Source organism: Nothobranchius furzeri, chromosome 9 (assembly GCF_043380555.1).
Source record: "Nothobranchius furzeri strain GRZ-AD chromosome 9, NfurGRZ-RIMD1, whole genome shotgun sequence".
In the NCBI taxonomy this organism is placed as follows: Eukaryota; Metazoa; Chordata; class Actinopteri; order Cyprinodontiformes; family Nothobranchiidae; genus Nothobranchius; species Nothobranchius furzeri.
In genome coordinates, this window is record NC_091749.1 from 52,447,691 (window position 1) to 52,474,226 (window position 26,536).

Below are 26,536 nucleotides of genomic sequence, written 5' to 3' on the forward strand. Positions count from 1 at the left end.
ATATTTGTAGGTGAAACTGGCCTTCAGACCCACTTCTTCAGTTTGATTTGTCCTGGAAATAAAAATAAACTTAAAGGTTGGTTTCATCCAGACACTGATACCTGCTCTGTACTCTAGACTCATCTGTGATGGCGACATTAACAGGATGACTGCATAAACTGTTGTTTTTATCTCACTTTGCATTTCAGTCTCACAACTTTCCAGAGAGGGAATGCATTTGTGTGGCAAAAAGATTTGTTCCATCCTCAGGACTTACTGGATTTGAAACAGAGCATTTTGTCTTTATTATAAAAGTTTTCTTTGAACCAAATCTGAAGAGATAAAATACAGAAAGAGTCCTGCCACACCTGAGGCGTTCTGATTCACACTTAATGTTACAAAAACAAAAACTTAAACTACAAATTAAACAGCTGGCAAGAATTTATATTCATTTTCAGGTCATTTATTTCTAACCACTGTAAACAACAAAGACCCATCTTTATTCTGCTCTCCAGACATCCATGATTCTCTTTACTAGCAACAGACTGAGCGTACAAAGATTTCTTATTGCAGGTTTGTTGGTTTTCTGTGTAAAATAAATTCTTACATCCCATCTGCTTTAAATGTCAGTGTTTGAATGAACTGTACAGAAGATCATCAAAACAAAATCAGGTGCAAAGAAAGCATTCAGTGTGGAATTTAAAGACTTGTTCAGTACGAAAACTTAAAAAAGCTAAATCAATGTGAACAATCAGGAGACCAGCAAGCAGACGCACTTTTGCATTTGAGTGGACAGAAAAATGAAAAATAAAATAAAGCATCAACTAATGTGAAAGAAAGGAGCTTGAGTGTCTCTGAGTCTCCAGTTTGGTTCAAGACCAAAAGAAGGAAGGTGAGTTCAAACAAGGACAAGAAAGTCAAGCTGGGTTTGTTCATCATTATGTTTTACAACACAAACATCAGCCTCAAGTTAAAGGCTGGTTCTAAATCAGACACACGGTCAGAGAGTTCAGCGTTTACACACCAGGTTCTTTAAAGTGTCTCCTTGCTGTACAAACAGAATTTAGATTAAACAATCAGAGCTGTCACACTGTATGACTGAAGGACGTCAGGAGTGTTGCTGCAAGACGTTACGTTGAAGCATTGATGAGAAAAATGTGAACAAAAATAAAATCTTTACTGACGTGAACATGACCCAAAACCATTGGTTCTCTGCTTTAAGGTTTCGAGATAAACACGGTGATCCAGTTTCATATGCAATGCTTCTGTATGTTCAGCGTGTGTGTGTGTGTGTGTGTGTGTGTGTGTGTGTGTGTGTGTGTGTGTGTGTGTATGTTAAGATTTTTAAATAGAGTCCGGTAACTCTGCTGAGCACACAGTGTTATCTTGGCCGGTGGTTGGCCAGCAGGAAGTCCTTGTCTTTGCAGGTGAGGCAGAGTTTGAGGTTTCTGAGGGAGCCACCAGCGGTGTAAAATGCCCAAACTCCCATCAAGAACAAGATGATGTAGGTGGGAACTAGGCTGGCGACGTACTCTGGGTTCTGGAAGGTCTGGAGCGGTATAGAGGAAAGGAGAAATCAACACAAGAAAAAAATACTTTCTGGTTTTCTTTAAAGTTACTGATTCTTTCCCAGGAAACGTATACCTGTGATGTCATCAAAACATCAATAATGATCTGAAAATGCTGTCCTGACAACATGCTGGGATAATGAGGATAAATGCCTCTGCACATGACGCTTTTACTTTAAGATCATTCGAATGAAAACAGATTATTCATCTCATTGGCTGAAGGTGGAACCCTTTCACAAAAGGTTGGCCTCTTTGTTCCCAAAAGCGTTTCGCCCGTCACGAGTTTTAAACTGAAATGATCAGAAATCATAAAGTTCTTGTTGTTTTGGTCAAATACGAAAATGTATGTCATGCTCCATCTTTTCTAAGTTTTGGCTCACTTCCTGTGAAACAGCTATAAGCATTCCTGTCTGTTCATGTAGACTCAAGTGGGTTCTGAAAGTTTCGTTAGCATTTGTCTAGTCAGCGACTCCCTCACCAGGCAGGAGACGATGAGGTGGCTGACGACGACCGCAGCGACCGCCCACCAGCGCTGCCTCTCGCAGGCGTCGAAGAACACGACACCCCAGAACATGTGGAGCAGGATGATGGCCATAGTCATGAAGGCTAGGAGAGGACACCCAGAGACGGTTTAAGTGGGATAGATGTTCAGAAACACAAACGCACATGGGACTCTGTACCTGAGGACAGGAAGTAGTGCTGTGAGTCTCCGTGGATCCCAACGGTCCCAGGTCCTGCAGAGTCAGCCAGGATGTTCACCACAGAGAAGGCTCCGCTCATGAAGCCAAAGCCAAGGCCAGACACTGGAAAACAAGCCCGCAGTTAGACGTTTACACTGAGGCCTGATCCATGAACCCGAGTTACCATCTGTGTTGTTTTCTACCGACTTACTGTCAGAAAACTGACTTTTTATTCAGAAAACAAAAACAGAGAAGTAGTCCAGATCATTCTTCAGCATTCTGACTACCGCCCATTTTGTCTTTGTAGCGTCATGAATGTCCTGTTTTTGACCTAAAGGTCATGATCTGCTGCGTCTGCTCGAGGAGAGACATAAAGTTTCTGACAGGCTAATCTACATGAGATAGTGGCCAAGGTCTTTCATGCACTCTGCTCATCTGAACAGCTTCACCTCTGTTACAGCTCAATACGAAGACAAAGAACTCTCTTTTGATAAACACATAATCAACAACTTTGTTATTACCAATAATAATATGAGCCCAATGTTCAATCTGTGAAATGACTGTTATTACTTGACATTATAATCCTGTGATCAGTAGTATTTTACAAGTTATTATAATCTTGGACATTTGCACTAGACACTAATGACACGTAATGCTTAAGCCACACGACACATTTCCTTTTGTCTGATCCAATCAGAACCTTCGTTTTTGGCGCTAGGCGTGGTTTTCTGTGGTGTTTATATAAACCCTCTTTTGCATGTCAAATTCTGATTCTCCAGTAAACCAAAATATGACAATTATAAAAACTATTCCACGCCACCTTTTCTTTAGTTCAAAGCGTTCTAGAGAAGTCTCGGACAGGCCATCCGGACTTCCTCTTCAGCCAAAAAGAACCTCAACAAGCTGGATAAAATCTGTTGCAAGTTACACCTGACCGCAACGGTTCCTTCAGAATAAAAGCTGAACCTCATGACCCCTTCAGGGTCTCGCTGACGCCAATGAACCTGTCGTGACCTGGAAGCATTCCAAGACTAGTTTGGTAGGCACCGCTGCTTCTCTACCAGATTTGGTTCCAAGGAGGGTCCAAGAGGACCTCGAGATTCTGGATCTAAACAGAGGTTTCCCCTGGGGTACGTAGACCGACAGATGGCGTTTCACGTGTGTTATTATTCTCCAACTAAAGTTTAGAGCGAAACATTCACTCCCACTCAGAACTAACTGCTTCTCCGGATCCTAAGGTTCTGATAACCACATTCCACACATACATTGTTCATCTCACGTCTCACTCCATCTTAGTCCATCAGTACACAGAGTGTTAAAGTTAGTCTTGTTTAAATTGTGTAGAAATAATTTTCTTAACTACTTTAACTCGACTCTCTCTCTTCCCTTGGAGTTAATATGAAGTGTCACTTAATCCCTGCAATAAAAAGTTCTGATCTTCTGGTTAAATTATTCAAAGATCCATCAGATTGATATTTCATATTTCTATGGAATCTCACATTTTATGGTTCATAAGTAAGATGTAAACTATCCTTCCTTTACACCTTCAAATTAATCTAACTCTTGTGTAAATTTTAGAAAGTGGTCTCAATCTACGTTTTTAGACTCCCTGAAGGTCGTAAAAACTATTATTTGGACTTCAGCTGTTTCATTTTTCTCTTATTTTTTCTGCTCATTCTAAGAGGAATTTGTTTTTGTTTGGTTTGTTAAAAGGTTTAGCCCTGACCTGTGACCTGAGTCATGACCTGTGACTAAATCTGAGTCGTGACCTGTGACTACATCAGGCATAGGAGGCTTCTGGATAAACCAAAGCAGTGATTTCTCAAATCCTCTAAGAAAGTGTATCAAAGGCACACTGTTAAAAGCCACCAGATCCAAAAGCACAACTGTAATTTCTCAAGATTGATTTGCAAACAACTTGAAAGAATCAATTTCACAGACTCTTTTTTAAGGAGGGGGTAGTCCACACAGGTTTTTGTAGAGAATTATTTGAACCTCCCTGTTGGCTCGTGTTTGTCTAAGTATTCCTGCAGACGAGAATGAATGATGTTTTCTGTTAAACACTGATAGTAACACGTTGTTTAGCTCCAACAGGAAACCAGTCCTTTGCCACATTGTTTGTTACCTGTTAGCGTAGCTCTGGTTCACACACAGAGTTTGGAAGATGTTTTTACTTCAAGACATAAAAATATTTGATTAATTTAGAAAAAAACAGCATTTAAAGCCCCAGAAAAAGAAGTGGTCTAAGAAAATTTTTAAATAAAATCAGACATTAAAAAGGGGGATGAATGAAATAGTTTGCATATAATTATTATTGTTTTTTAATCTTGAAGTCTAAAATAAAAATACTCTAGTTTTTCTCCAAAACTGCAGGATGTAGTCTACATCTGCTCAGCAGAACCTGGGAATCAGGCCCATAGTTTCATCAGAGTTCCTAAATTTCAAGTTTGATTATTGAATGTGTCATGAAAGCACGTATCCAGCCTTCTGATGGAATCTGGAGATACAAATGTGACATATGATGATGAGAAGTGCAGTAAGGGTGTACCGTAGGCCAGCTGTCGTATGGATATTGGCATAGTTTCTTCTTGACTTAAAATGAGGAGGCCTTCATTCGCTTTCCTGCAAGAAAAACAAGAACATAAGTAAACCCGAGAGGCTAGGGGTGTCATGTAACAACTTTTGCACTTCCGATAGGATACTGCAGCCTTCCCCATACCGATATCAATCCGATATGATATCAGCGCAAATCATACATACTTTTACCTATTTCAAAGTGTGGAATGTATAAAAGGCTTGATTAAGTGATTTTACTCAAACAGAAAACAAAAGCCAGCAACCGTAAGTATAGAAAACTGACCAATTTTTATTAACTTTTGGTTTCATAAATGTGAACAGCTGAGTTTAGGGACAAAAGGAAAAAAAACACAATATTGTTCACTCACCAACTGCTACAAGTTGAGTGTCTAAAGTTTCAATTTCGCACACTGCAAAAATCTTCATGCAATGTTTTATGATCCTGTTTCAATCCTGTTTCTGATGTTGCACGTATTAAACTTCCCCAGTTCTGTTCCACCAAAGGAAACTTGTGCATGAGAAGTGTTGCACTGAGTCAAACTGTCTTTTTCGGACTGTAACGAAAAATACAGCCACCTTACCAACATTGATCCTTGCTATTTTAGTAGCACACAATGTTCTGATCACATGGACTTTGCATGCTGGATCTGGGCACTGCTGGATAGAATTGATGTAACGGCATTTAAAACGGAACGTACTACTAATATCAGAGATTTTAGATGCAGTCCGATATAATCCGACACAGTGGTTTTGGGCCAATATCCGATATCAATATCGGAATGGGACATCCCTATGGGAGACTTTGAGAAACGTGATCTGAACTGCAACAGGAAGTCTTAAACTTTTCAGAATAAAAAGGGAATAAACAGAACTGTTTGAGAATTTAGTTTTTTGTTTGTACAGTTTTGTCCACACTAAAGCAAAACACTGTTAACAAGATACAATCAGAGCAGCAGGAGAGCCAGTGTTAAGGATTCCTGAGGCAGCAACTTACTTCAACAGCTTATAGTAAGCAAAGCGGAAGGTTTCCTGCAGCAGGACTGACAACACCACACCAAAGATCAGCAGGCCTTTCTGCTGCCCTGGGTTGTCCTTATTACTGATCTGAACTGAGATGAACCATACCAGAGAGGCCAGCAGCAGCGACACTAGCCAGAAAAATGCCCTGAAAACACAAACAGAAAAGTTTAGAAACACTGCTTTGATATAAAAAAAACATCCCAGAAGTTTCTGTTTAGTTTTAATTCAGTGTTTGTGACCAAGACATTCTTTATGATGTGGCTTCAAATCTGGTGTGAAAAAATTAACTGACTAATCCAATTTTTTATTTATTACTCAAAGTACATAAGTGAATGATGCAGCGCTTCTGATGGCATTGAGTTGATAAGGAATCTAGTTTATTTGACAGCTCTCAATCAATGATTGTCCCAAACAATTAAAAAATAAGTATTGAGCTATAGTTTAACAGTTCACAAGCCCACTCCCTTTTCCTCAGAGCATCAGTCATAAAAAAATGTGTAGTTGCAGAACACAAATATTGAGGATTTGACATACAGTGGTTATGTAAAGTTTACTACAGTCAAGTTTAAAAACTATAAATATCAAAGCATTTTTGGTATGGTTCCATAATGAACAGGCAGTCATCTTTTGACAGGATTCTTGTGTGATTTTCTGTTTATTTGTCGGTGTGTCAGTGGAGATGCCGTTTTAAGCACTACTACTGTGTGTGTGTGTGTGTGTGTCTCACCACTTTACAGGAAGGAGCTGTGTTTGTATTAAAGGTTAATAATGCAACAGCCAGATGCTGCCCGGCTAATGGCTGTTTTACAGCGGCTTGGCTAGCAGCTAACCGTAGCATAACAGCTAGTACGTTAGCTTTGGTTGCTACATTTCTTCAGTAGGTGAATGGACAGCTGTATCTATGTGCCCTTTTGACTCCTAAACAACCCCCTTCCCCCAGCTGAAGACAAAACGTTTCTTCTCACCCTGCTATGAGGAAGATGACCCTCAGCGGCTCCCGGGCGATGGTAAACAGAAACAGAGCGATGGCCGGGCCGAAGGCGATAAAAGTGCAGCCGAAAAACACCGCTGCCGTCATTTTGGCTCTTTCGAAGGAGGCACCGATGGTTTAAAACCAATCAACGAATCTTGATATTTATTTTTTTTAATCGTAGTCTCCTATTACCTCTGATTTTCTACTTCTATCACCAGATCAGATTCGTCACAAGGTTTTCAGAGCAGTCACGTGACCGACAAAAAAAATGCCTACAACTTTATTAGAAAACACAACACCGACAAAAACGCAACTGAAATGTCTTTATTCATCGTGAATATGACATTTAGCTTGTTTTATACTTTTTTCCTCAATATTAGTTTAATTTCTTTTTGTTTGTTATGTTATTTTAACAAATCATTAGCTATATGTTAATTTATGCGTTACAACAATACTATAACGTTCTATTGGTTCTTTTTTCTTGTGTAATCCAGCTTTATTCTTGTGTGTGTGTGTGTGTGTGTGTGTGTGTGTGTGTGGGGGGGGGGGGGGGGGGGGGCTAATTATTAGTTCACTTGATGCTTTGCTATTTTTTATGCTCTAGCTTCAATCATCAACAAAGTGGTATAATTATGTCTTTAACATGCATAATGAAAAACAGCACACTTGGATTAACATCACATCCAAACTTATTCAAAGATCAACACCAGAACATTTAAGCTTCTGTTTCAAATATCTTCTTTCTACCATCCATCCCGGCCTTGTCCTCGATGTTTTTCCTCCAATCGCCTGTCTGCTTCTCCTAGGAGACGGGATTTGTAATTAATGGGTAACACTCGTCAACAACAAGGGTCCCTTTATTAACGTTACTTAGGGCATTATTATGCATTAATATACTATTAAATAAAGTATTAAGTGCTTATTAATCATGTTAATATTAAGTAATGCATTACTAAGGATACACACACACTCTTGGCCCTTTGTTCCAACCTTAATGACACTTAATAGTTACCAATATCTGGAATATTAATAAAGGGATCCTTTGTTTATTAATACTTAATAATGCACTAAGTAACGTTAATAAAGGGACCCTTATTGTAACATGTCAGATGAAACAGTGATGCAATCCGTGTATGACAAACAACAGTCATTCAGGCAAGGCACAACATCTGCTACTGAGATGACTTCTGATGCACCCACCTCCTCTTTCAGCTCCTTTTTGACCTGCTTCAGGTTGGCTCTGAGGTCCAGAGACACTTTATGTTTGGAGCCCAGCAGCGCAGCCAACATGGCGTCAGCTGACATCCTCACCCTCCTCAGGGCTGGCTTTCTAAACCTCCCGTTTAAATCCTGAATCTTCCTCTTCAGGTCATCAATCTGACCAGACAACAGTCACTCATATGTCATTTAGTTCAATTATGCATTTAGTTTGTTTAAAAATAAAATAACAGCTAAAACATAATGATCACCTGGTTTTAATGAGTAAAATATGTTGAAAAACTAACCAAGCTTCTTAATAGAAATTCCTCAAAGAAGACAAACCTCCTTGTCATTTTTCTTTACTTTCATTTCCAAGTCATACCGCTCCTCGTCCACCAGATCAATCTGCTTGTGAAGTTTCCGACACAGCTCCTGGTGTTTAAGAACAAGATTTAACCCTTTGATGCATGAATTATGAAATCTTCAACCATGATTTTTTTAACAATTTTTTTCATTCATCTTTAGGTGTGGATGAAACAAATTTCAACAAATATTTTTTGTAAAATTTTATAATTTACAAATAGTTTATTACATGTCCACCTCAGTGGACAGCGTGCATTCAGAGCATGAAATATGTTGGCTTGGCTTACTAAAGTCCAAACGGAGGGGCTCACATGCAAAAAAGTCTTCAACAGCTGTGCTTAATAGCAAAAACAAATAAATAACAATTTTGAGTACCTGTCCACTGTAGTGACCATTATGCATCAAAGGGTTAACCAACTCAACCTAAAACTAAACATTTCTCAGAAAGTTTCATGTCACAAAACCTGTTTTGTGATTTTTTCAGTGTTTTATTATATCTTGACACATAAATGAGGTATTTTGGGTGTAAAACACGAACAGGATTTCTGTTTTCTCCCAACATCTGTTGAATAAATATGGTGAGTTCAAGTTAAAAACAAAAGACAAAAAAAAATGCTGTGTTTTCTCTACCTGCAGCTCATGTGAGCATCGTGGCATGGAGAGGGTGGGACAGTTCTCCTCTATATACTTTATTTTCTCCATCTCTGCCTCCCGGGCCTCCTCTTCCAGCATCATCTTACCTATCTGGAGCAGCAAACTCTAAGAGGAGGTGCAGGAGGAGTAGTGAAAGGAAAAAGCAGAACAATAAATGCTAGAAAAGTCTGATATGTGTAAACCTTTCAAATTAACAACATGAAACACAAAACATGGTGAAAGTGCATTTTTCTAGAATATTTTGATCCAAAAACTCCACAAACAGGCAGGACGGTTTTCATTTAATCACAACCTGCATGGATGCAGGCAACCCCACCTTGAGATGGTTCCTCCGGCTCACTGGCATCTTTTTCCTTCAGGACAAGCGAGGACAAAGGTGAGACATTTAGTCAGCTTTATGACATAAAAAGTTTGACTCAGGACTCACTCAGACATCGCTCCAAGCAGTCTTCTGCATGCAGCCGAGAAGAGAGATGAAAGAAAATGTTTCAAGTTTCTGGTCTCTTTATAGGTTTGGTTTAGTGTGTGTGTGTGTGTGTGCGTGTGTGTGTGTGTGTGTGTGTGTGTGTGTGTGTGTGTAGGTATGAGTGTGAGTGTGAGTGTGAGTGTGTGTGTGTGTGTGTGTGTGTGTGTGTGTGTGTGTGTGTGTGTGTGGAGCAGCACCAGTTGTCTTTCAAATAAGACTCAAGGGTCAACCGCAGCAGCTGCACTTGAATCCAGCGCTTCAGGAATCTTCTAGTCTCAAACAAGAGGCGGAAACTCAACAAATTTAGTTCAAATAATTTTTAAATGATCTGTTCAAAGGAAAATGTCCTGTTATCAACAGTCTACCATAAACAAAGACATGAGAAAACCTAGAGCGCTTCACCAGTGCAACCCAAATCTGTAAATCAGAACAAAACTGATTGTTTTATGTAAACAAAATTTACAAAGACATTTAATAACAAGCCTCTAATTTATCAGTTTTCTTATCACTTTTCAGAGAAAACACCCAATCTGGATCAGTTTGATGAGTTCTGGAGGGATTTTTCAGCTCAGAGGCCAACAGAACCGGACCATTCTTCTGACAACTGCTAATTTACTGGAAAGATAACATTTCTGCTCTGGAAGTTATATATTTTTATCCTATTGAGATCAAGATCTCTTTTGAAATGGAGACCTGGCCAAGAAGCAGAACCACACCAAAAACATTTAAACACTGTGGAAGCAGATGGCCAGTGGTGGTAAAAAGTATAACATCTGAGATCAGATGATTTTACTGCAAATGACATTTGAAGTTCAATGGTTATAAGCAAGAGAAGTAGAGCCCAAAATCCAACAAGCTCCCTTTTTGTCATGAACTGACGCCATTCTGTGGAAAACAACACATTAGGTCAACCACTGAGATGGGAAAAGAATTGTTTTCCTTGTGGAGAAATGAATCCCTCTGACCACATTCATGTGGCTGGAGGTGGTGGATCACAAAAGGCCTCCCAGCAGCTGTCAGCTCCAAACTGGGAGGATTTATTTCTCTTTCTAACTCCCAATATGTTCAGCTAGTAAAGAAGCCTGGGAGGTGAGAGGAGATATACAAACACAATGTTTTGTTGTTTGGCTGGTCGTTTTTGTTGTCTTGCCAAAAAAACAAACAAACAAACAAAAAACCTCTTTAAAATCAGACTAACTTTCCCAGTTTAATACTTTTTGTTTTTTAGAGCTGAAAATAAGTTTGAGAACATGAATTATCAAAGTCAATGTATAAAATACCTTTTTACACAGTTTTTTTGTCTAATTTTAACTCAATGAATTCAGGGTCAAAGGTCAAACATGTAAGTAACAAGTCATGTTGATCCCTTATATGGCTTGCACTGTGCTCCCAACATTCCCACACGTCACAAAGGGTCACTGGTTTATCCCAGCATGATGGTGGAAATACGAGTAGAAGGCTATTTGTGAAAAAAGTGATATCCTGACTTCAATCTATAAACAAGTATATTGGCTTTTTTGTTGTACAATAACAAAATGATAAACACAACAAGAGCAATATAATAATGATAATAATAATAATAATAATAATAATAATAATAAATAAATAAATATACATATATATATATATATATATATATATATATATATATATATATATATATATATATATATATATATACATTCTTAGCTGATATCTAGATTGTTCCGCTTTATTTGACTGCTAAAATGTCACCATAACAATAGAACATTTCTGAACCTTCTCAGCTTTGAACACTTAAACAGCTTTTGCATCTTCATTTTGTGACAAAAATCAAACATTAAACCAAAGTTAAACAAACTGACCAGGTATTAAATTCAAAACAAGCAAATAAAGACATTTCCATTTAAAACACTTCATGATGGTAAATATTCTGCAGCATCACCGGGCTGCCTGTGGGTGTGCCTGATTTTAAATGGGCTCTACTAAACTGACCTATGGGTCTATTCCTAGTTTTGCTGGTGCTTGAAATCCTTGGAAATCCTCGGTTTTGTAGTGTAATTTAAAGTTTTTCTACTAAAATAGATTCAGACAAATTTGAGACAAAGAAGTTAAAGAGCAAGTCACCCCCAAATCTGCTTTTTTCTTTTCTTTTTGCTGATAAATTATACAACTGAGTGTCTAATCGTGCTGTAGACACGTGTAGTCAATACTTTGGCACTTCTGTGCATCTTAGTTAAAATTTTAATATTCTGCCTAAAACTCAGTGTTGTGTCATCTTCAGGAAAAAACTCTTTCATTCATTACATTTCAATTTAAATCAGCCTTCACTATTGGCTAAGATGTACACCATGATGTTAGCTGGTACATTATGATGTCACGATGTCGTTGTTAGCCTATGTGTGTGTGTGTGTGTGTGTGTGTGTGTGTGTGTGTGTGTGTGTGTGTGTGTGTGTGTGTGTGTGTGTATTTGTCACTGGCTCCACCCTCTGGGTCTGCCAGGCAACGCCTCCTTGTGGCACATTTTTTCAAACAGGAAATAGGGGTGGAGTAAGACTTTGGTAGGGGGTGACTTGCTCTTTAAATAATATTCTGGAGCCTGTGGTGGCATTCATGTGTGTGTACTCATCCTCAGTGGTCGGTGCTGGAAAATCCTTACAAATTCACACTGAAAGTGCTTGAATGCTATTGAGGCTCACATGTAACTGAATAAAGAGAAGTTTTGACATCAATGCCACCAGTGTGTGTGTGACCAGATGTGTCTTTATCTTATTTCAGGATGAAACGGTGGACCTGAGGCAGGCTTACTTCAGTATTTCAGGACTCACCAGCTTCAGCTCCCTGCTCCACTCCGCCTTCATCATGCATCTGCAACTAAACCCAACATTTAGGAGTGTGTTATCAATATTTATCATCTTTCTCCTGTTTCAGGCTGTTTAACCGTGACGGCACAGGCAGCCCGAGTGCAGAGAAGCTCTCTGATCTCATGAGGGCGCTGCTCGGTAATCCTCAGGACGGCGCTGATGCCCTCTACGCCGAGGCTTCCTGTCAGGGCCGGCTGACTGAAGGTGAGCGTCTGCTGTGATTATGATGAAAACGGAACAAAAACTCCTGATTCATCAACAGGAAGTTGCTTTACTTGGAACACTGGGCTGTTTTTAAACGCAGCATCACCTGCACAGATGCTAATGTCAACATGAAGGTGGTAGAAGTGTGTGACTTTTTATATATGGATGCCTTGTTTCAGGTGTTTCTGAGGATGTTACTTATAAAGGTGTGTGTGTTTATAATAAATCTTTATTTTTCTGTGAATCTTCTTTAATTTTACAATAAACGGAACATTTTAAACACATTCAAACACTTGAGTCTCTGAAACTTGGGGTTTTTGGGCAGTTTTGCTGCTCTTGGCTGGACTTCAGCTTTCCCAGGATCCTGCTTCGAGCCTTGTTTAGAAACTTCACGTCTGTTTTGGAGTATCTTCTCTAGACTCACAAGTCTGGATGGTCTCTCCATGTCCACATCCTCTGACTCCTCAGAACCTGCTTTAGCTTTAGTCTGGACTCCGTTGCCGGTCGTTATTATCATTTTCATCTTCCCAGTATTTTCTACACTCCGTTGGGAAGTCTCTGGAGCTGCTTTAGGAGTTGTCTTGGGTATTTTTGGTAGACTCTTTTCCCCGCGTCTCTTCTTCAGTGGTTCTTCTGAGACATCGTCTTTAATGACCCCTTTTCGTGGGGCCTTTTGTCTAACCTTTACCTACTTTGGCCCCCCATCCTGATCTTTGGTCCTCTTTTTCACCGGACTTGAAACAAGTTGTTGGGTTTCTTTTCCCAGCTTTCTCTTTCCGGCCTTCTGTTTGGTTTGCTCTTCTGCTCTCTCAGCAGCTGTAGCAGATGTAGCAGCAGCTCCAGATGTTTTGCTCTGCATTAATGACGCCAGATTTTGTAATAAACACGCCAGTTTCTCGTTTTTCACCCAGATTTCCAGCACATTCCCGCTGCTGCGTTCTGCTGATCGAACAGCTTTGTTCAGATGTATTTTGTCCTTCTTGGCGCCCTCTTTTTCTTTGAAAAACTGACTTTTTATTTGTCCGTTCTCTCCTAATTTCCTTGTGTTATCCGTTGTTTCCTTCACATCAGCCTTCTTGATCGGCTCCAGCAGCCTCTGACTTTGCGTGACTGGTTTTATTTTTTCTGCCATGAAGGTTTTCTGCTTTCTGATTCCTTTTTCAAGCCGGTTCTGGTTTTTACCATGTCTTCTTCTGACTTTTGTTTCTTTTGTCCCGATGTAAAAGCAGGATCTTTCAGAGAGACTGTCCTGCTTCCCCGGTGTCGCTAGAGTCTGTTTGTGGGAAGGTGAGTCTGGGAAGCTCTTCGTTAGGGTTGTGTCGTCTGGGAGGTTGCAGGTGTTGTCGATGAGGAAGCAGCAGTATGGACAAACGATGCAGCCGGCTTCAACCAGGATCCGGTTCTCTTCACTTGATGGATACTCGTTGCCAAGGAGACGACAATCAGCTTCCTCCTCCAGGAGCTGTGACTCCACCAGGGGGCGACACAGAGTTTCTTGTGATTTCTCGAGGCGGTCTTGTCTGGTCAGGCCTGATTTCTGTTCTGACTTTATGCTGAGCAGATCAGAGTTTAAGAAGGAAGAGGTCAAATCAGGAGAAGATGGTGTGATGTCACAGTGACAGGAAGCGGATCTGAACTTGTCTTCATGTTCAAGGGCAGAAAAAATAAAATGAGAAAATGTGCAGAATTAAAACAAAAATACTTTCTTCTGATTTAAAAATTAAAGACAAATACCCTAAACACCACCTTTGTGATTTCAAACCCAAATAATTCACACCCTGGTGGTGGTGATGAGCTACATTGTAGCCACAGCTGCCCTGGGGCACACTGAAATCCCTGTTTAATTAATTTAGACTTGCTTTTTTAGCAGGGGAGCTTTTAGCAGGGGAGCTTTGGTCATATCTATAAGCCTTTCAGCCAGGGATGTGTATTTTTGAGATTCTGGCGATACGATACACATCACGATACAGGGGAGACGATACGATAAATCACGATATATTGCGATACATTCAGTCAGACGTTACAAACAATTTATTTTACTGAATTTATTGTAAGAATGTTCAGTAAACAGTCCAAACTGATACGTAACATGTTTAACATGAGGTATCTGAACCATGATGGAGGGATTTACATTTCAATGGTGGAAACAAAACTCGTTGCACACTGCTGCCAACTAGCGGGTGGCGATTGAATTGCACAAAACGAAAAGAAAATACACAAATGTTTGCATGTAAATTCTTTCAAGAATTAGATACACGGCTTTTGACTATAAATGTAATAATTACAGGGAAAAAAAATCACGATATATTGCCATATCGATATTTCCGATACACGGTTTTTGAATATCGATATAATATTGCTGGAAAAAATATCACGATATATTGCCATATCAATATTTTCTTACATCCCTACTTTCAGCCTTGTTGTAAGGTGGTACTGTGAGATCTTGTCTAAATCTGTTACCTGCTGGTCCTCGGGGTCTGAAGGCAGGAGGGCACTCAGGCTGGACTCGACCTGAAGAAAACAAGCAAACGCCCCGCGTTTCACCACCAACAGGAGTAATAATGAGCAGCTTTTTACAAATGAAGGCAACACATCCTCTTGAGGACTGATGTGGTATTGTGAGTCTGGACTTATACCTCGTCATCCAGGTGTTCTAAAGACAAGGTGTCTTCTGCTGTTTCAGACCTTTCTCTCTGGTCCTCTCCCGTGTCTTCTGTGACCTGTTTTACATGATACATGCTTTTTAAAAAGGGGTCACAAATTTTTACAAATTACTAAGTCTGATATAGAGGATTTAGGGATGTAAGAAAATACCAATACACCAAAATACTGCAATAACTCGTGTTTTGATACTGAATCGATATTTAGAGGCAGCCAGGGATGGACTGGGACTAAAAAACAGCCCTGGACTTTGACTAGGTCCGGCCCAAAGTAATCGGCGCACAGAAATTCTGCAGCAAAAATATGTGGTCAAACCATCAAAATTATAGCAACAGCGCTAATGTTGACTATATGTTGTATTAAAAGCTGTATTAATGATAAGCTTGATAATTTATGCAGCAATTAATCTTCTTACTGCACAAATAATACCACATGTAAATGATAATGCAACATTACAAATGTAACTTCTGTATTTAAGATTTTCAAAGTTTGTGAGCATTAACTGTAACACTACTACCAACCTTTTTACGTAAAACCACAACATATTTCTTATTACCCACTGCATGTGGCCTTTTACAGCTAAAATGTTGAAATTTAGCTGTTATCATAAAATACCTAAACATCAATCCTTGCAAATGTTTCTCCTCTTACATTCCATACTTCCCCTGGATCTGATTGGTGTCAAGCCAGCCTCCAATTCCAGCATTGCAGTCAAGCCAGCCTTAAGTTTGTTTTCTGTTCCCGGTCTATTCAAATTATTACGGGAATGGATGTGGAAACCGGATTTCAAAATAAAATCCAACTTCGAGTGAATTATCAGATATTTTAAGAACATAATAACAAATAATTTAGGCTTGTTCACTATTAGCGTCACCTTATTGTGGTGGAGGAGTTTGAGTGCCCTAATGATCCTAGAAGCTATGTTGACTGGGGCACAAAGTGCCCCTGGTAGGGTCTCCCATGACAAATTGGTCTTAGGTGAAGGATGAGACAAAGAACGGTTCACAGGATCTTTCATGGAGGTAAAGTCAAAGAGTCGGAGTACCCGGCCCGGAGGGTTACCGGGGTCCCACCCTGGAGCCAGGCCTGGGGTTGGGGCACGTGAGCTCGCCTGGTGGCCGGGCTTTCGCCCTTGGGGCCCAGCCCGCTGAATACATGGGCTCATCCAACTGTGGACCCACCACCCGCAGGAAGAACATGAAGGGTCCGGTGCAATGTGGATCGGGTGGCACACCAAGGCAGGAGCCTTGGCGGTCCGATCCCCGGACAAGAAAACTGGTTTTTGGGACATGTAACGTCACCTCGCTGGCGGGGAAGGAGCAGGAGCTTGTGGCAGAGGTTGAGCGGTACCGGCTAGATATAGTCGGACTCACCTCGACACATAGCATTGGCTCTGGAACCCAAGTCCTTGAGAGGGGTTGGACACTCTCCTTTGCTGGAGTTGCTCCGGGTGAGAGGCGGAGGGCTGGGGTTGGCTTTTGTTAGCCCCAAGACTCTCTGTCTGTGTGTTGGGGTTTACCCCGGGGGACGAGAGGGTAGCTTCCCTGCGCCTTCGGGTCGGAGAACAGGTCCTGACTGTTGTTTGTGCTTATGGGCTAAATATCAGTTCAGAGTACCCACCCTTTTTGGAGTCCCTGGGATGAGTGCTAGACAGTACTCCATCAGGGGACTCCATTGTCCTGCTGGGGGACTTCAATGCTCACGTGGGCAATGACAGCTTGACCGGGAGGGGTGTGATTGGGAGGAACGGCCCGCCTGATCTGAACTCGAGTGGTGTTTCATTATTGGATACCGTGCAAGCCGCAGTTTGGCCATAACGAACACCATGTTCGAACATAAGGATGCCCATTGGTACATTTGGTACCAGGGCAGCCTAGGTCGCAGGTCGATCATAGACTTTGTAGTCGTATCATCTGACCTGCGGTTGTATGTTTTGGACACCCGAGTGAAGAGAGGAGCGGAGCTGTCAACTGATCACCACCTGGTGGTGAGTTGGATCAGATGGCAGGGGAAGATGCCGCGTAGACCTGGCAGACCCAAACGCATAGTGAGGGTCTGCTGGGAATGCCTGGCAGAAGAACATGTTAAGACTTCAAATCCCACGTCCGGCAGAGCTTTGACCGCGTCCCGAGAGCAGTGGGGGACATTGACTCCGAGTGGGCCTTCTTCCACTCTGCGATTGTTGAGGTGGCTGTTGCTAGATGTGGTCGCAAGGTGGCCGGTGCCAGTCGTGGACATCAGAGGTTCGGGGAGCGGTCAGGCTGAAGAAGGAGGCCCACAGGGAGTGGCTGGTCTGTGGGTCTCCGGAGGCAGCAGACAGGTACCGGATAGCCAAGTGGGGTGCAGCAGTGGCAGTTGCCGAGGCAAAATCTCGGGCGTGGGAGGAGTTTGGTGAGGCCATGGAGAAAGACTATCGATCGCCTCCAAAGACGTTCTGGCAAACTGTCCGGCACCTCAGGAGAGATAGGTAGCAACTTGCTCACACTGTTTACAGTGGGGATGGGGAGCTGCTGACATCAACTGAGGCTATAGTCGGATGGTGGAAGGAATACTTTGAGGAGCTCCTCAATCCCACCTATGCGCATTCCGAGGAGGAACCAGAGCCGGGAGACCTGGGGATGGACTGTCCAATCTCGGGGGCAGAAGTTGCTGAGGTAGTCAAACAACTACACAGCGGCGGAGCCCCGGGGGTGGATGAAGTTCGTCCTGGGTATCTCAAGGCTATGGATGTTGTAGGGCTGTCATGGTTGACATGTCTCTGCAACATTGCGTGGTCATCGGGGGCGGTTCCTGTGGAGTGGCAGACCGGGGTGGTGGTCCCCATCTTTAAGAAGGGTGACTTGAGGGTGTGTTCACACAATAGGGGGATCACACTCATCAGCCTCCCTGGAAAGGTCTACTCCAAGGTACTGGAGAGGAGGGTCCGATCGATAGTTGAATCTCGGATTGAGGAGGAGCAATGTGGTTTTCGTCCTGGCCGTGAAACTGTGGACCAGCTCTATACCCTTGCAAGGGTGATGGAGGGGGCATGGGAGTTTGCCCAACCAATCCACATGTGTTTTGTGGATTTGGAGAAGGCTTATGACCGTGTCCCCAGGGGCACCCTATGGGGGACGCTCCAGGAGTATGGGGTGGGTGGCTTTCTGTTAAGGGCCATTCAGTCCCTTTACCAGAGGAGCGTGAGTTTGGTCCGCATAGCTGGAAGTAAGACAGACCTGTTCCCGGTGAGGGTTGGACTCCGCCAGGGCTGCCCTTTGTCACCGGTTCTGTTCATTACCTTTAAGGACAGAATTTCTAGGCGCAGCCGTGGTGTGGAGTGTGTCGAGTTTGGTGGCAGGAGAATCTCGTCCCTGCTTTTTGCGGATGATGTGGTCGTCCTAGCTTCATCCAGCTCTGACCTTCAGCTCTTGCTGGGTAGGTTCACGGCCGAGTGTGAAGCGGCTGGGATGAGGATCAGCACCTCCAAATCTGAGACCATGGTTCTTGACCGGAAGAGGGTGGCTTGCCAACTCCAGGTCGGGGGAGAGGTCCTACCTCAAGTGGAGGAGTTTAAGTATCTTGGGGTCTTGTTCACGAGTGAGGGTAGGAGGGATCGGGAGATCGACAGGCAGATTGGTTCTGCATCTGCAGTGATGCGGACGCTGAGCCAATCTGTCGTGGGGAAGAGGGAGCTGAGCCAGAAAGCCAGGCTCTCAATTTACCGGTCGATCTACGTCCCATGAGCTTTGGGTAATGACCGAAAGAACGAGATCGGGGATACAAGCGGCCGGAATTAGTTTCCTCCGTAGGGTGGCCGGGCTCAGCCTTAGAGATAGGGTGAGGAGCTTGGACATTCGGGAGGGACTCGGAGTAGAACCACTGCTCCTCCGGATTGAAAGGAGCCAGTTGAGGTGGTTTGGGCATCTGGTCAGGATGCCTCCTGGACGCCTCCCCGGGGAGGTTTTTTGGGCATGTCCCTGCCGGCAGGAGGCCCCCGGGTCAGCCCAGGACACGTTGGAGAGGTTACATCTCCAATCTGGTCCGGGAACGCCTTGGGGTCCTGCTGGAGGAGCTGGTGGAGAAGGCCGGGGAGAGGACGGTCTGGAGCTCCCTTGTTGGGATGCTGCCCCCATGACCCAGACCCGGATAAGTGGAGGAAGATGACAACAACGACACTATTAGCGCCCTGTCAATATCAAGGCCATCTTTTTTTGGATTTCAAAGTAAAAGCCCTGTGAATTTTCATTTTTGAACTACTCTTTCAATGACCTCAGAATGCTCTTAAAAACAAAAGTCATATTTCCAAAGAGTAGTTGCATTTTGTATCAACACTATTCAACCGCAGCAATTTGAAATTGCCCATATTTGACCGACTCTTTTAACAATTTCAAAATGGTCTAAAATGGAAAATTGCTGTTTCCACAGGGTAATTCCACTTTAGATCAACAGTATACAACCCCAAAGTGATACCGTATCAATATCAAGTCATTCTGATGTTTCCTTCCCAAATAAAGGCCTTTCAAATTGTCCATAATTGACCTACCTTTAACGATTTTAAAATGCTCTAAAATAGAAAATTGCTGTTTCCACAGGGTAATTCCACTTTAGATCAACAGTATACAACCCCACAGTTATACCATATCAATATCAAGTCATTCTGATGTTTCCTTCCAAAATAAAGGCCTTTTTAAATTGTCCACAATTGACCTAATTTTCAGTGATTTCAAAATGCTCTAAAATAGAAAATTTCTGCTTCCACAGGGTAATTCCACTTTAGATTAACAGTATACAACCCCACAGTGATACTATATCAATATCAAGTTATTCTGATTTTGCTTTCAAAAATAAAAGCATTTCAAACTGCCCATATCAGACTTACTCCTGGAACAGTTTCAAAATGCTCTAAAAAGAACAATTTCTGTTTTCACAGGGTAATTCCACCTTAGAATTATTCTGAAATGTTTTTTTTATTCTTTCTGTTACTCACATGTATGTTTTGATGTGCATTGGTTTTATTTTGAATGACACCTCCAAGGCCCTTTAATTTATAATAGTCTTGTATTGTTTTTCTTTTTACTTTTTACTTTGTTTGTCAAGTGTTCACCACATTTAACCCCCCCCCCCCCCCCAAGACAATAGTTAACTTTAAAATTAGTACAGAGGTGGAGAATAAACTCAGCCGCGGTGTCTTTTGTCTCATGCAGTCAGAGAGATTATTGAATGTTTGGGTGGATGTATTTTCCTCTGTGGTGGGTTACGATGTGCGCCCACCACCCCAGGCTCCGTGGGGCTTGGTGGTGGTGCTAATGTAGGCCCCCGTCCAGATGGGCATTTGTGGCTTCCAGGGGTGCCTACTTGGGTCAGCGGGGGACCTGGCCACACTTAGAGAGTACTTTGCCTTCACTTCCCTCCCCTCCTCATCCCCACTCCATCATACCACCACACATGCAGGGCTTTGGGTTAGCAAGCACCTTTAATGGTATCATGACTGCAGCTTTTGGACTTTAAAATTTACCGTCCTTGAATTGAGCTGTTCCCTTTTTCTTTGATTTGTTTTCAAAGATAAATAGATTTACCTATCTTACTTCGATGAGAATGGTTCTATTATAAATACAAAGAAAAGATTGTGTCATTAATATGTAAAGGCAAGAAATCCACTTCAGTCAATTTTAATAAATCAAATCAGACTGACTTAATATTGATATGGAATCACTGTGTTGTTGTATACTATTGATTGAACATGTAGTCATCCTGTGGAAACAGCAAAAATCTATTTAAGAGCATTTTGAAATTGTTAAAAGAGTTAGTCGTATATGGGCAATTTAAAAAGGTCTTTATTTTGGAAGGCAACATCAGAATAACTTGATATTGATATGGTATCAATGTGGGATTGTATACTGTTGATCTAAAGTGGAATTACCCTGTGGGAACAGCAATTTTCTATTTTAGAGCATTTTGAAATCACTCAAAGTCTCCCATAGGGACGTCCCATTCCAATATTGATATCGGATATTGGCCAAAAACCACTGTGTCGGATTATATCGGACTGCATCTAAAATCTCTGATATTAGTAGTATGTTCCGCTTTAAATTCTGTTACATCAATTCTATCCAGCAGTGCCCAGATCCAGCATGCAAAGTCCATGTGATCAGAACAGTGTGTGCTATTAAAGTAGCAAGGGACAATGTTGGTAAGGTGGCTGTATTTTTCGTTAAAGTCCGAAAAAGACAGTTTGACTCAGTGCAACACTTGTCATGCACAAGTTTCCTTTGGTGGAACAGAACTGGGGAAGTTTAATACGTGCAACATCATCGTGCATTTGAAACAGGATCATAAAACATTGCATGAAGATTTTTGCAGTGTGCGAAATTGAAACTTTAGACACTCAACTTGTAGCAGTTGGTGAGTGAACAATATTGTGTTTTTTTCCTTTTGTCCCTAAACTCAGCTGTTCACATTTATGAAACTAAAAGTTAATAAAAATTGGTCAGTTTTTATACTTACTTTTGCTGGCTTTTGTTTTCTTTTTGAGTAAAATCACTTAATCAAGCCTTTTATACATTCCACACTTTGAAACAGGTAAAAGTATGTATGTTTTGCGCTGATATCATATTGGATTGATATCGGTATGGGGAAGGCTGCAGTATCCTATCGGAAGTGCAAAAGTTGTTACATGACACCCCTAGCCTCTCGGGTTTACTTATGTTCTTGTTTTTCTTGCAGGAAAGCGAATGAAGGCCTCCTCATTTTAAGTCAAGAAGAAACTATGCCAATATCGATACGACAGCTGGCCTATGGTACACCCTTACTGCACTTCTCATCATCATACATCACATTTGTATCTCCAGATTCCATCAGAAGGCTGGATACGTGCTTTCATGACACATTCAATAATCAAACTTGAAATTTAGGAACTCTGATGAAACTATGCGCCTGATTCCCAGGTTCTACTGAGCAGATGTAGACTACATCCTGCAGTTTTGTAGAAAAGCTAGTGTATTTTTATTTTAGACTTCAAGATTAAAAAACAATAATAATTATATGCAAACTATTTCATTCATCCCCCTTTTTAATGTCTGATTTTATTTAAAAATTTTCTTAGACCACTTCTTTTTCTGGGGCTTTAAATGCTGTTTTTTTCTAAATTAATCAAATATTTTTATGTCTTGAAGTAAAAACATCTTCCAAACTCAGTGTGTGAACCAGAGCTACGCTAACAGGTAACAGACAATGTGGCAAAGGATTGGTTTCCTGTTGGAGCTAAACAACGTGTTACTATCAGTGTTTAACAGAAAACATCATTCATTCTCGTCTGCAGGAATACTTAGACAAACACGAGCCAACAGGGAGGTACAAATAGTTCTCTACAAAAACCTGTGTGGACTACCCCCTCCTTAAAAAAGAGTCTGTGAAATTGATTCTTTCAAGTTGTTTGCAAATCAATCTTGAGAAATTACAGTTGTGCTTTTGGATCTGGTGGCTTTTAACAGTGTGCCTTTGATACACTTTCTTAGAGGATTTGAGAAATCACTGCTTTGGTTTATCCAGGAGCCTCCTATGCCTGATATAGTCACAGGTCATGACTCAGGTCACAGGTCAGGGCTAAACCTTTTAACAAACCAAACAAAAACAAATTCCTCTTAGAATGAGCAGAAAAAATAAGTGAAAAATAAAACAGCTGAAGTCCAAATAATAGTTTTTACGACCTTCAGGGAGTCTAAAAACGTAGATTGAGACCACTTTCTAAAATTTACACAAGAGTTAGATTAATTTGAAGATGTAAAGGATGGATAGTTTACATCTTACTTATGAACCATAAAATGTGAGATTCCATAGAAATATGAAATATCAATCTGATGGATCTTTGAATAATTTAACCAGAAGATCAGAACTTTTTATTGCAGGGATTAAGTGACACTTCGTATTAACTCCAAGGGAAGAGAGAGAGTCGAGTTAAAGTAGTTAAGAAAATTATTTCTACACAATTTAAACAAGACTAACTTCAACACTCTGTGTACTGATGGACTAAGGTGGAGTGAGACATGAGATGAACGATGTATTTGTGGAATGTGGTTATCAGAACCTTAGGATCCGGAGAAGCAGTTAATTCTGAGTGGGAGTGAATGTTTCGCTCTAAACTTTAGTTGGAGAATAATAACACACGTGAAACGCCATCTGTCGGTCTACGTACCCTAGGGGAAACCTCCGTTTGGATCCAGAATGTCGAGGTCCTCTTGGACCCTCCTTGGAACCAAATCCGGTAGAGAAGCAGCGGTGCCTACCAAACTAGTCTTGGAATGCTTCCAGGTCACGACAGGTTCAATGGCGTCAGCGAGACCCTGAAGGGGTCATGAGGTTCAGCTTTTATTCTGAAGGAACCGTTGCGGTCAGGTGTAACTTGCAACAGATTTTATCCAGCTTGTTGAGGTTCTTTTTGGCTGAAGAGGAAGTCCGGATGGCCTGTCCGAGACTTCTCTAGAACGCTTTGAACTAAAGAAAAGGTGGTGTGGAATAGTTTTTATTATTGTCATATTTTGGTTTACTGGCAAATCAGAATTTGACATGCAAAAGAGGGTTTATACAAACACCACAGAAAAGCACGCCTAGCGCCAAAAATGAAGGTTCTGATTGGATCAGACAAAAGGAAATGTGTCGTGTGGCTTAAGCATTACGTGTCATTAGTGTCTAGTGCAAATGTCCAAGATTATAATAACTTGTAAAATACTGCTGATCACAGGATTATAATGTCAAGTAATAACATTGTCATTTCACAGATTGATTGAACATTGGGCTCATATTATTATTGGTAATAACAAAGTTGTTGATTATGTGTTTATCAAAAGAGAGTTCTTTGTCTTCGTATTGAGCTGTAACAGAGGTGAAGCAGTTCAGATGAGCAGAGTGCATGAAAGACCTTGGCCAATATCTCATGTAGATTAGCCTGTCAGAAACTTTATGTCTCTCCTAGAGCAGACGCAGCAGATCATGACCTTTAGGTCAAAAACAGGACATTCATGACGCTACAAAGACAAAATGGGCGGTAGTCAGAATGCTGAAGAATGATCTGGACTACTTCTCTGTTTTTGTTTTCTGAACAAAAAGTCAGTTTTCTGACAGTAAGTCGGTAGAAAACAACACAGATGATAACTCGGGTTCATGGATCAGGCCTCAGTGTAAACGTCTAACTGTGGGCTTGTTTTCCAGTGTCTGGCCTTGGCTTTGGCTTCATGAGCGGAGCCTTCTCTGTGGTGAACATCCTGGCTGACTCTGCAGGACCTGGGACCGTTGGGATCCACGGAGACTCACAGCACTACTTCCTGTCCTGAGGTACAGAGTCCCACGTGCGTTTGCGTTTCTGAACATCTATCCCACTTAAACCGTCTCTGGGTGTCCTCTCCTAGCCTTCATGACTATGGCCATCATCCTGCTCCACATGTTCTGGGGTGTCGTGTTCTTCGACGCCTGCGAGAGGCAGCGCTGGTGGGCGGTCGCTGCGGTCGTCGTCAGCCACCTCATCGTCTCCTGCCTGGTGAGGGAGTCGCTGACTAGACAAATGCTAACGAAACTTTCAGAACCCACTTGAGTCTACATGAACAGACAGGAATGCTTATAGCTGTTTCACAGGAAGTGAGCCAAAACTTAGAAAAGATGGAGCATGACATACATTTTCATATTTGACCAAAACAACAAGAACTTTATGATTTCTGATCATTTCAGTTTAAAACTTGTGACGGGCGAAACGCTTTTGGGAACAAAGAGGCCAACCTTTTGTGAAAGGGTTCCACCTTCAGCCAATGAGATGAATAATCTGTTTTCATTCGAATGATCTTAAAGTAAAAGCGTCATGTGCAGAGGCATTTATCCTCATTATCCCAGCATGTTGTCAGGACAGCATTTTCAGATCATTATTGATGTTTTGATGACATCACAGGTATGTTTCCTGGGAAAGAATCAGTAACTTTAAAGAAAACCAGAAAGTATTTTTTTCTTGTATTGATTTCTCCTTTCCTCTATACCGCTCCAGACCTTCCAGAACCCGGAGTACGTTGCCAGTCTGGTTCCCACCTACATCATCTTGTTCTTGATGGGAGTTTGGGCGTTTTACACCGCTGGTGGCTCCCTCAGAAACCTCAAACTCTGCCTCACCTGCAAAGACAAGGACTTCCTGCTGGCCAACCACCGGCCAAGATAACACTGTGTGCTCAGCAGAGTTACCGGACTCTATTTAATAAACTTAAGACACACACACACACACACGCACTGAACATACAGAAGCATTGCATATGAAACTGGATCACCGTGTTTATCTCGAAACCTTAAAGCAGAGAACCGATGGTTTTGGGTCATGTTCACGTCAGTAAAGATTTTATTTTTGTTCACATTTTTCTCATCAATGCTTCAACGTAACGTCTTGCAGCAACACTCCTGACGTCCTTCAGTCATACAGTGTGACAGCTCTGATTGTTTAATCTAAATTCTGTTTGTACAGCAAGGAGACACTTTAAAGAACCTGGTGTGTAAACGCTGAACTCTCTGACCGTGTGTCTGATTTAGAACCAGCCTTTAACTTGAGGCTGATGTTTGTGTTGTAAAACATAATGATGAACAAACCCAGCTTGACTTTCTTGTCCTTGTTTGAACTCACCTTCCTTCTTTTGGTCTTGAACCAAACTGGAGACTCGGACATACTCAAGCTCCTTTCTTTCACATTAGTTGATGCTTTATTTTATTTTTCATTTTTCTGTCCACTCAAATGCAAAAGTGCGTCTGCTTGCTGGTCTCCTGATTGTTCACATTGATTTTGCTTTTTTAAGTTTTCGTACTGAACAAGTCTTTAAATTCCACACTGAATGCTTTCTTTGCACCTGATTTTGTTTTGATGATCTTCTGTACAGTTCATTCGAACACTGACATTTAAAGCAGATGGGATGTAAGAATTTATTTTACACAGAAAACCAACAAACCTGCAATAACAAATCTTTGTACGCTCAGTCTGTTGCTAGTAAAGAGAATCATGGATGTCTGGAGAGCAGAATAAAGATGGGTCTTTGTTGTTTACAGTGGTTAGAAATAAATGACCTGAAAATGAATATAAATTCTTGCCAGCTGTTTATTTTGTAGTTTAAGTTTTTGTTTTTGTAACATTAAGTGTGAATCAGAACGCCTCAGGTGTGGCAGGACTCTTTCTGTATTTTATCTCTTCAGATTTGGTTCAAAGAAAACTTTTATAATAAAGACAAAATGCTCTGTTTCAAATCCAGTAAGTCCTGATAATGGAACAAATCTTTTTGCCACACAAATGCATTCCCTCTCTGGAAAGTTATGAGACTGAAATGCAAAGTGAGATAAAAACAACAGTTTATGCA

The 26,536-nt window shown here is 41.4% G+C and overlaps 3 protein-coding genes across 3 annotated transcripts; 1 reads left to right on the top strand and 2 right to left on the bottom strand.

Moving 5' to 3' along the window:
* Positions 1–426: 426 nt before the first annotated feature.
* aph1b (APH1B gamma secretase subunit) lies at positions 427–7,048 on the bottom strand. The gene is made up of 6 exons (XM_015953752.3): positions 6,790–7,048; positions 5,799–5,969; positions 4,776–4,849; positions 2,228–2,350; positions 2,026–2,153; positions 427–1,528 (listed from the first exon to the last, which is right to left on the bottom strand). The coding sequence occupies exons 1-6, from the start codon at positions 6,900–6,902 to the stop codon at positions 1,361–1,363; spliced, it is 777 nt and encodes a 258-aa protein (XP_015809238.3). The 5' UTR covers positions 6,903–7,048; the 3' UTR covers positions 427–1,360.
* Positions 7,049–7,106: 58 nt separating this feature from the next.
* Positions 7,107–9,532, bottom strand: LOC107381844 (troponin I, fast skeletal muscle). Its single transcript, XM_015953751.3, has 6 exons — positions 9,442–9,532; positions 9,331–9,367; positions 8,991–9,119; positions 8,340–8,429; positions 7,998–8,174; positions 7,107–7,599 (listed from the first exon to the last, which is right to left on the bottom strand). The coding sequence occupies exons 1-6, from the start codon at positions 9,447–9,449 to the stop codon at positions 7,513–7,515; spliced, it is 528 nt and encodes a 175-aa protein (XP_015809237.1). The 5' UTR covers positions 9,450–9,532; the 3' UTR covers positions 7,107–7,512.
* Positions 9,533–21,796: 12,264 nt separating this feature from the next.
* On the top strand, positions 21,797–26,266 carry LOC129153135 (gamma-secretase subunit Aph-1b-like). Its single transcript, XM_070554527.1, has 4 exons — positions 21,797–21,967; positions 24,375–24,497; positions 24,572–24,699; positions 25,195–26,266. The coding sequence occupies exons 3-4, from the start codon at positions 24,577–24,579 to the stop codon at positions 25,360–25,362; spliced, it is 291 nt and encodes a 96-aa protein (XP_070410628.1). The 5' UTR covers positions 21,797–21,967; positions 24,375–24,497; positions 24,572–24,576; the 3' UTR covers positions 25,363–26,266.
* The last annotated feature ends 270 nt before the right edge of the window (positions 26,267–26,536 follow it).

Bases quoted from the DNA above. Each gene is read 5' to 3' on its own strand.
- aph1b (XM_015953752.3), bottom strand. From the start codon at position 6,902: ATGACGGCAGCGGTGTTTTTCGGCTGCACTTTTATCGCCTTCGGCCCG. The intron at 4,850-5,798 runs GTAAGTTGCTGC...TTTTTCTTGCAG, and splicing joins GCTTACTATAAGCTGTTGAA to GAAAGCGAATGAAGGCCTCC. The intron at 1,529-2,025 runs GTGAGGGAGTCG...ATACCGCTCCAG, and splicing joins ACCTCATCGTCTCCTGCCTG to ACCTTCCAGAACCCAGAGTA.
- LOC107381844 (XM_015953751.3), bottom strand. The intron at 9,120-9,330 runs GTGGGGTTGCCT...ACCTCCTCTTAG, and splicing joins GCCGGAGGAACCATCTCAAG to AGTTTGCTGCTCCAGATAGG. The intron at 7,600-7,997 runs GTGGGTGCATCA...CCCGTCTCCTAG, and splicing joins AAAAGGAGCTGAAAGAGGAG to GAGAAGCAGACAGGCGATTG.
- LOC129153135 (XM_070554527.1), top strand. From the start codon at position 24,577: ATGACTATGGCCATCATCCTGCTCCACATGTTCTGGGGTGTCGTGTTC. The intron at 24,700-25,194 runs GTGAGGGAGTCG...ATACCGCTCCAG, and splicing joins ACCTCATCGTCTCCTGCCTG to ACCTTCCAGAACCCGGAGTA.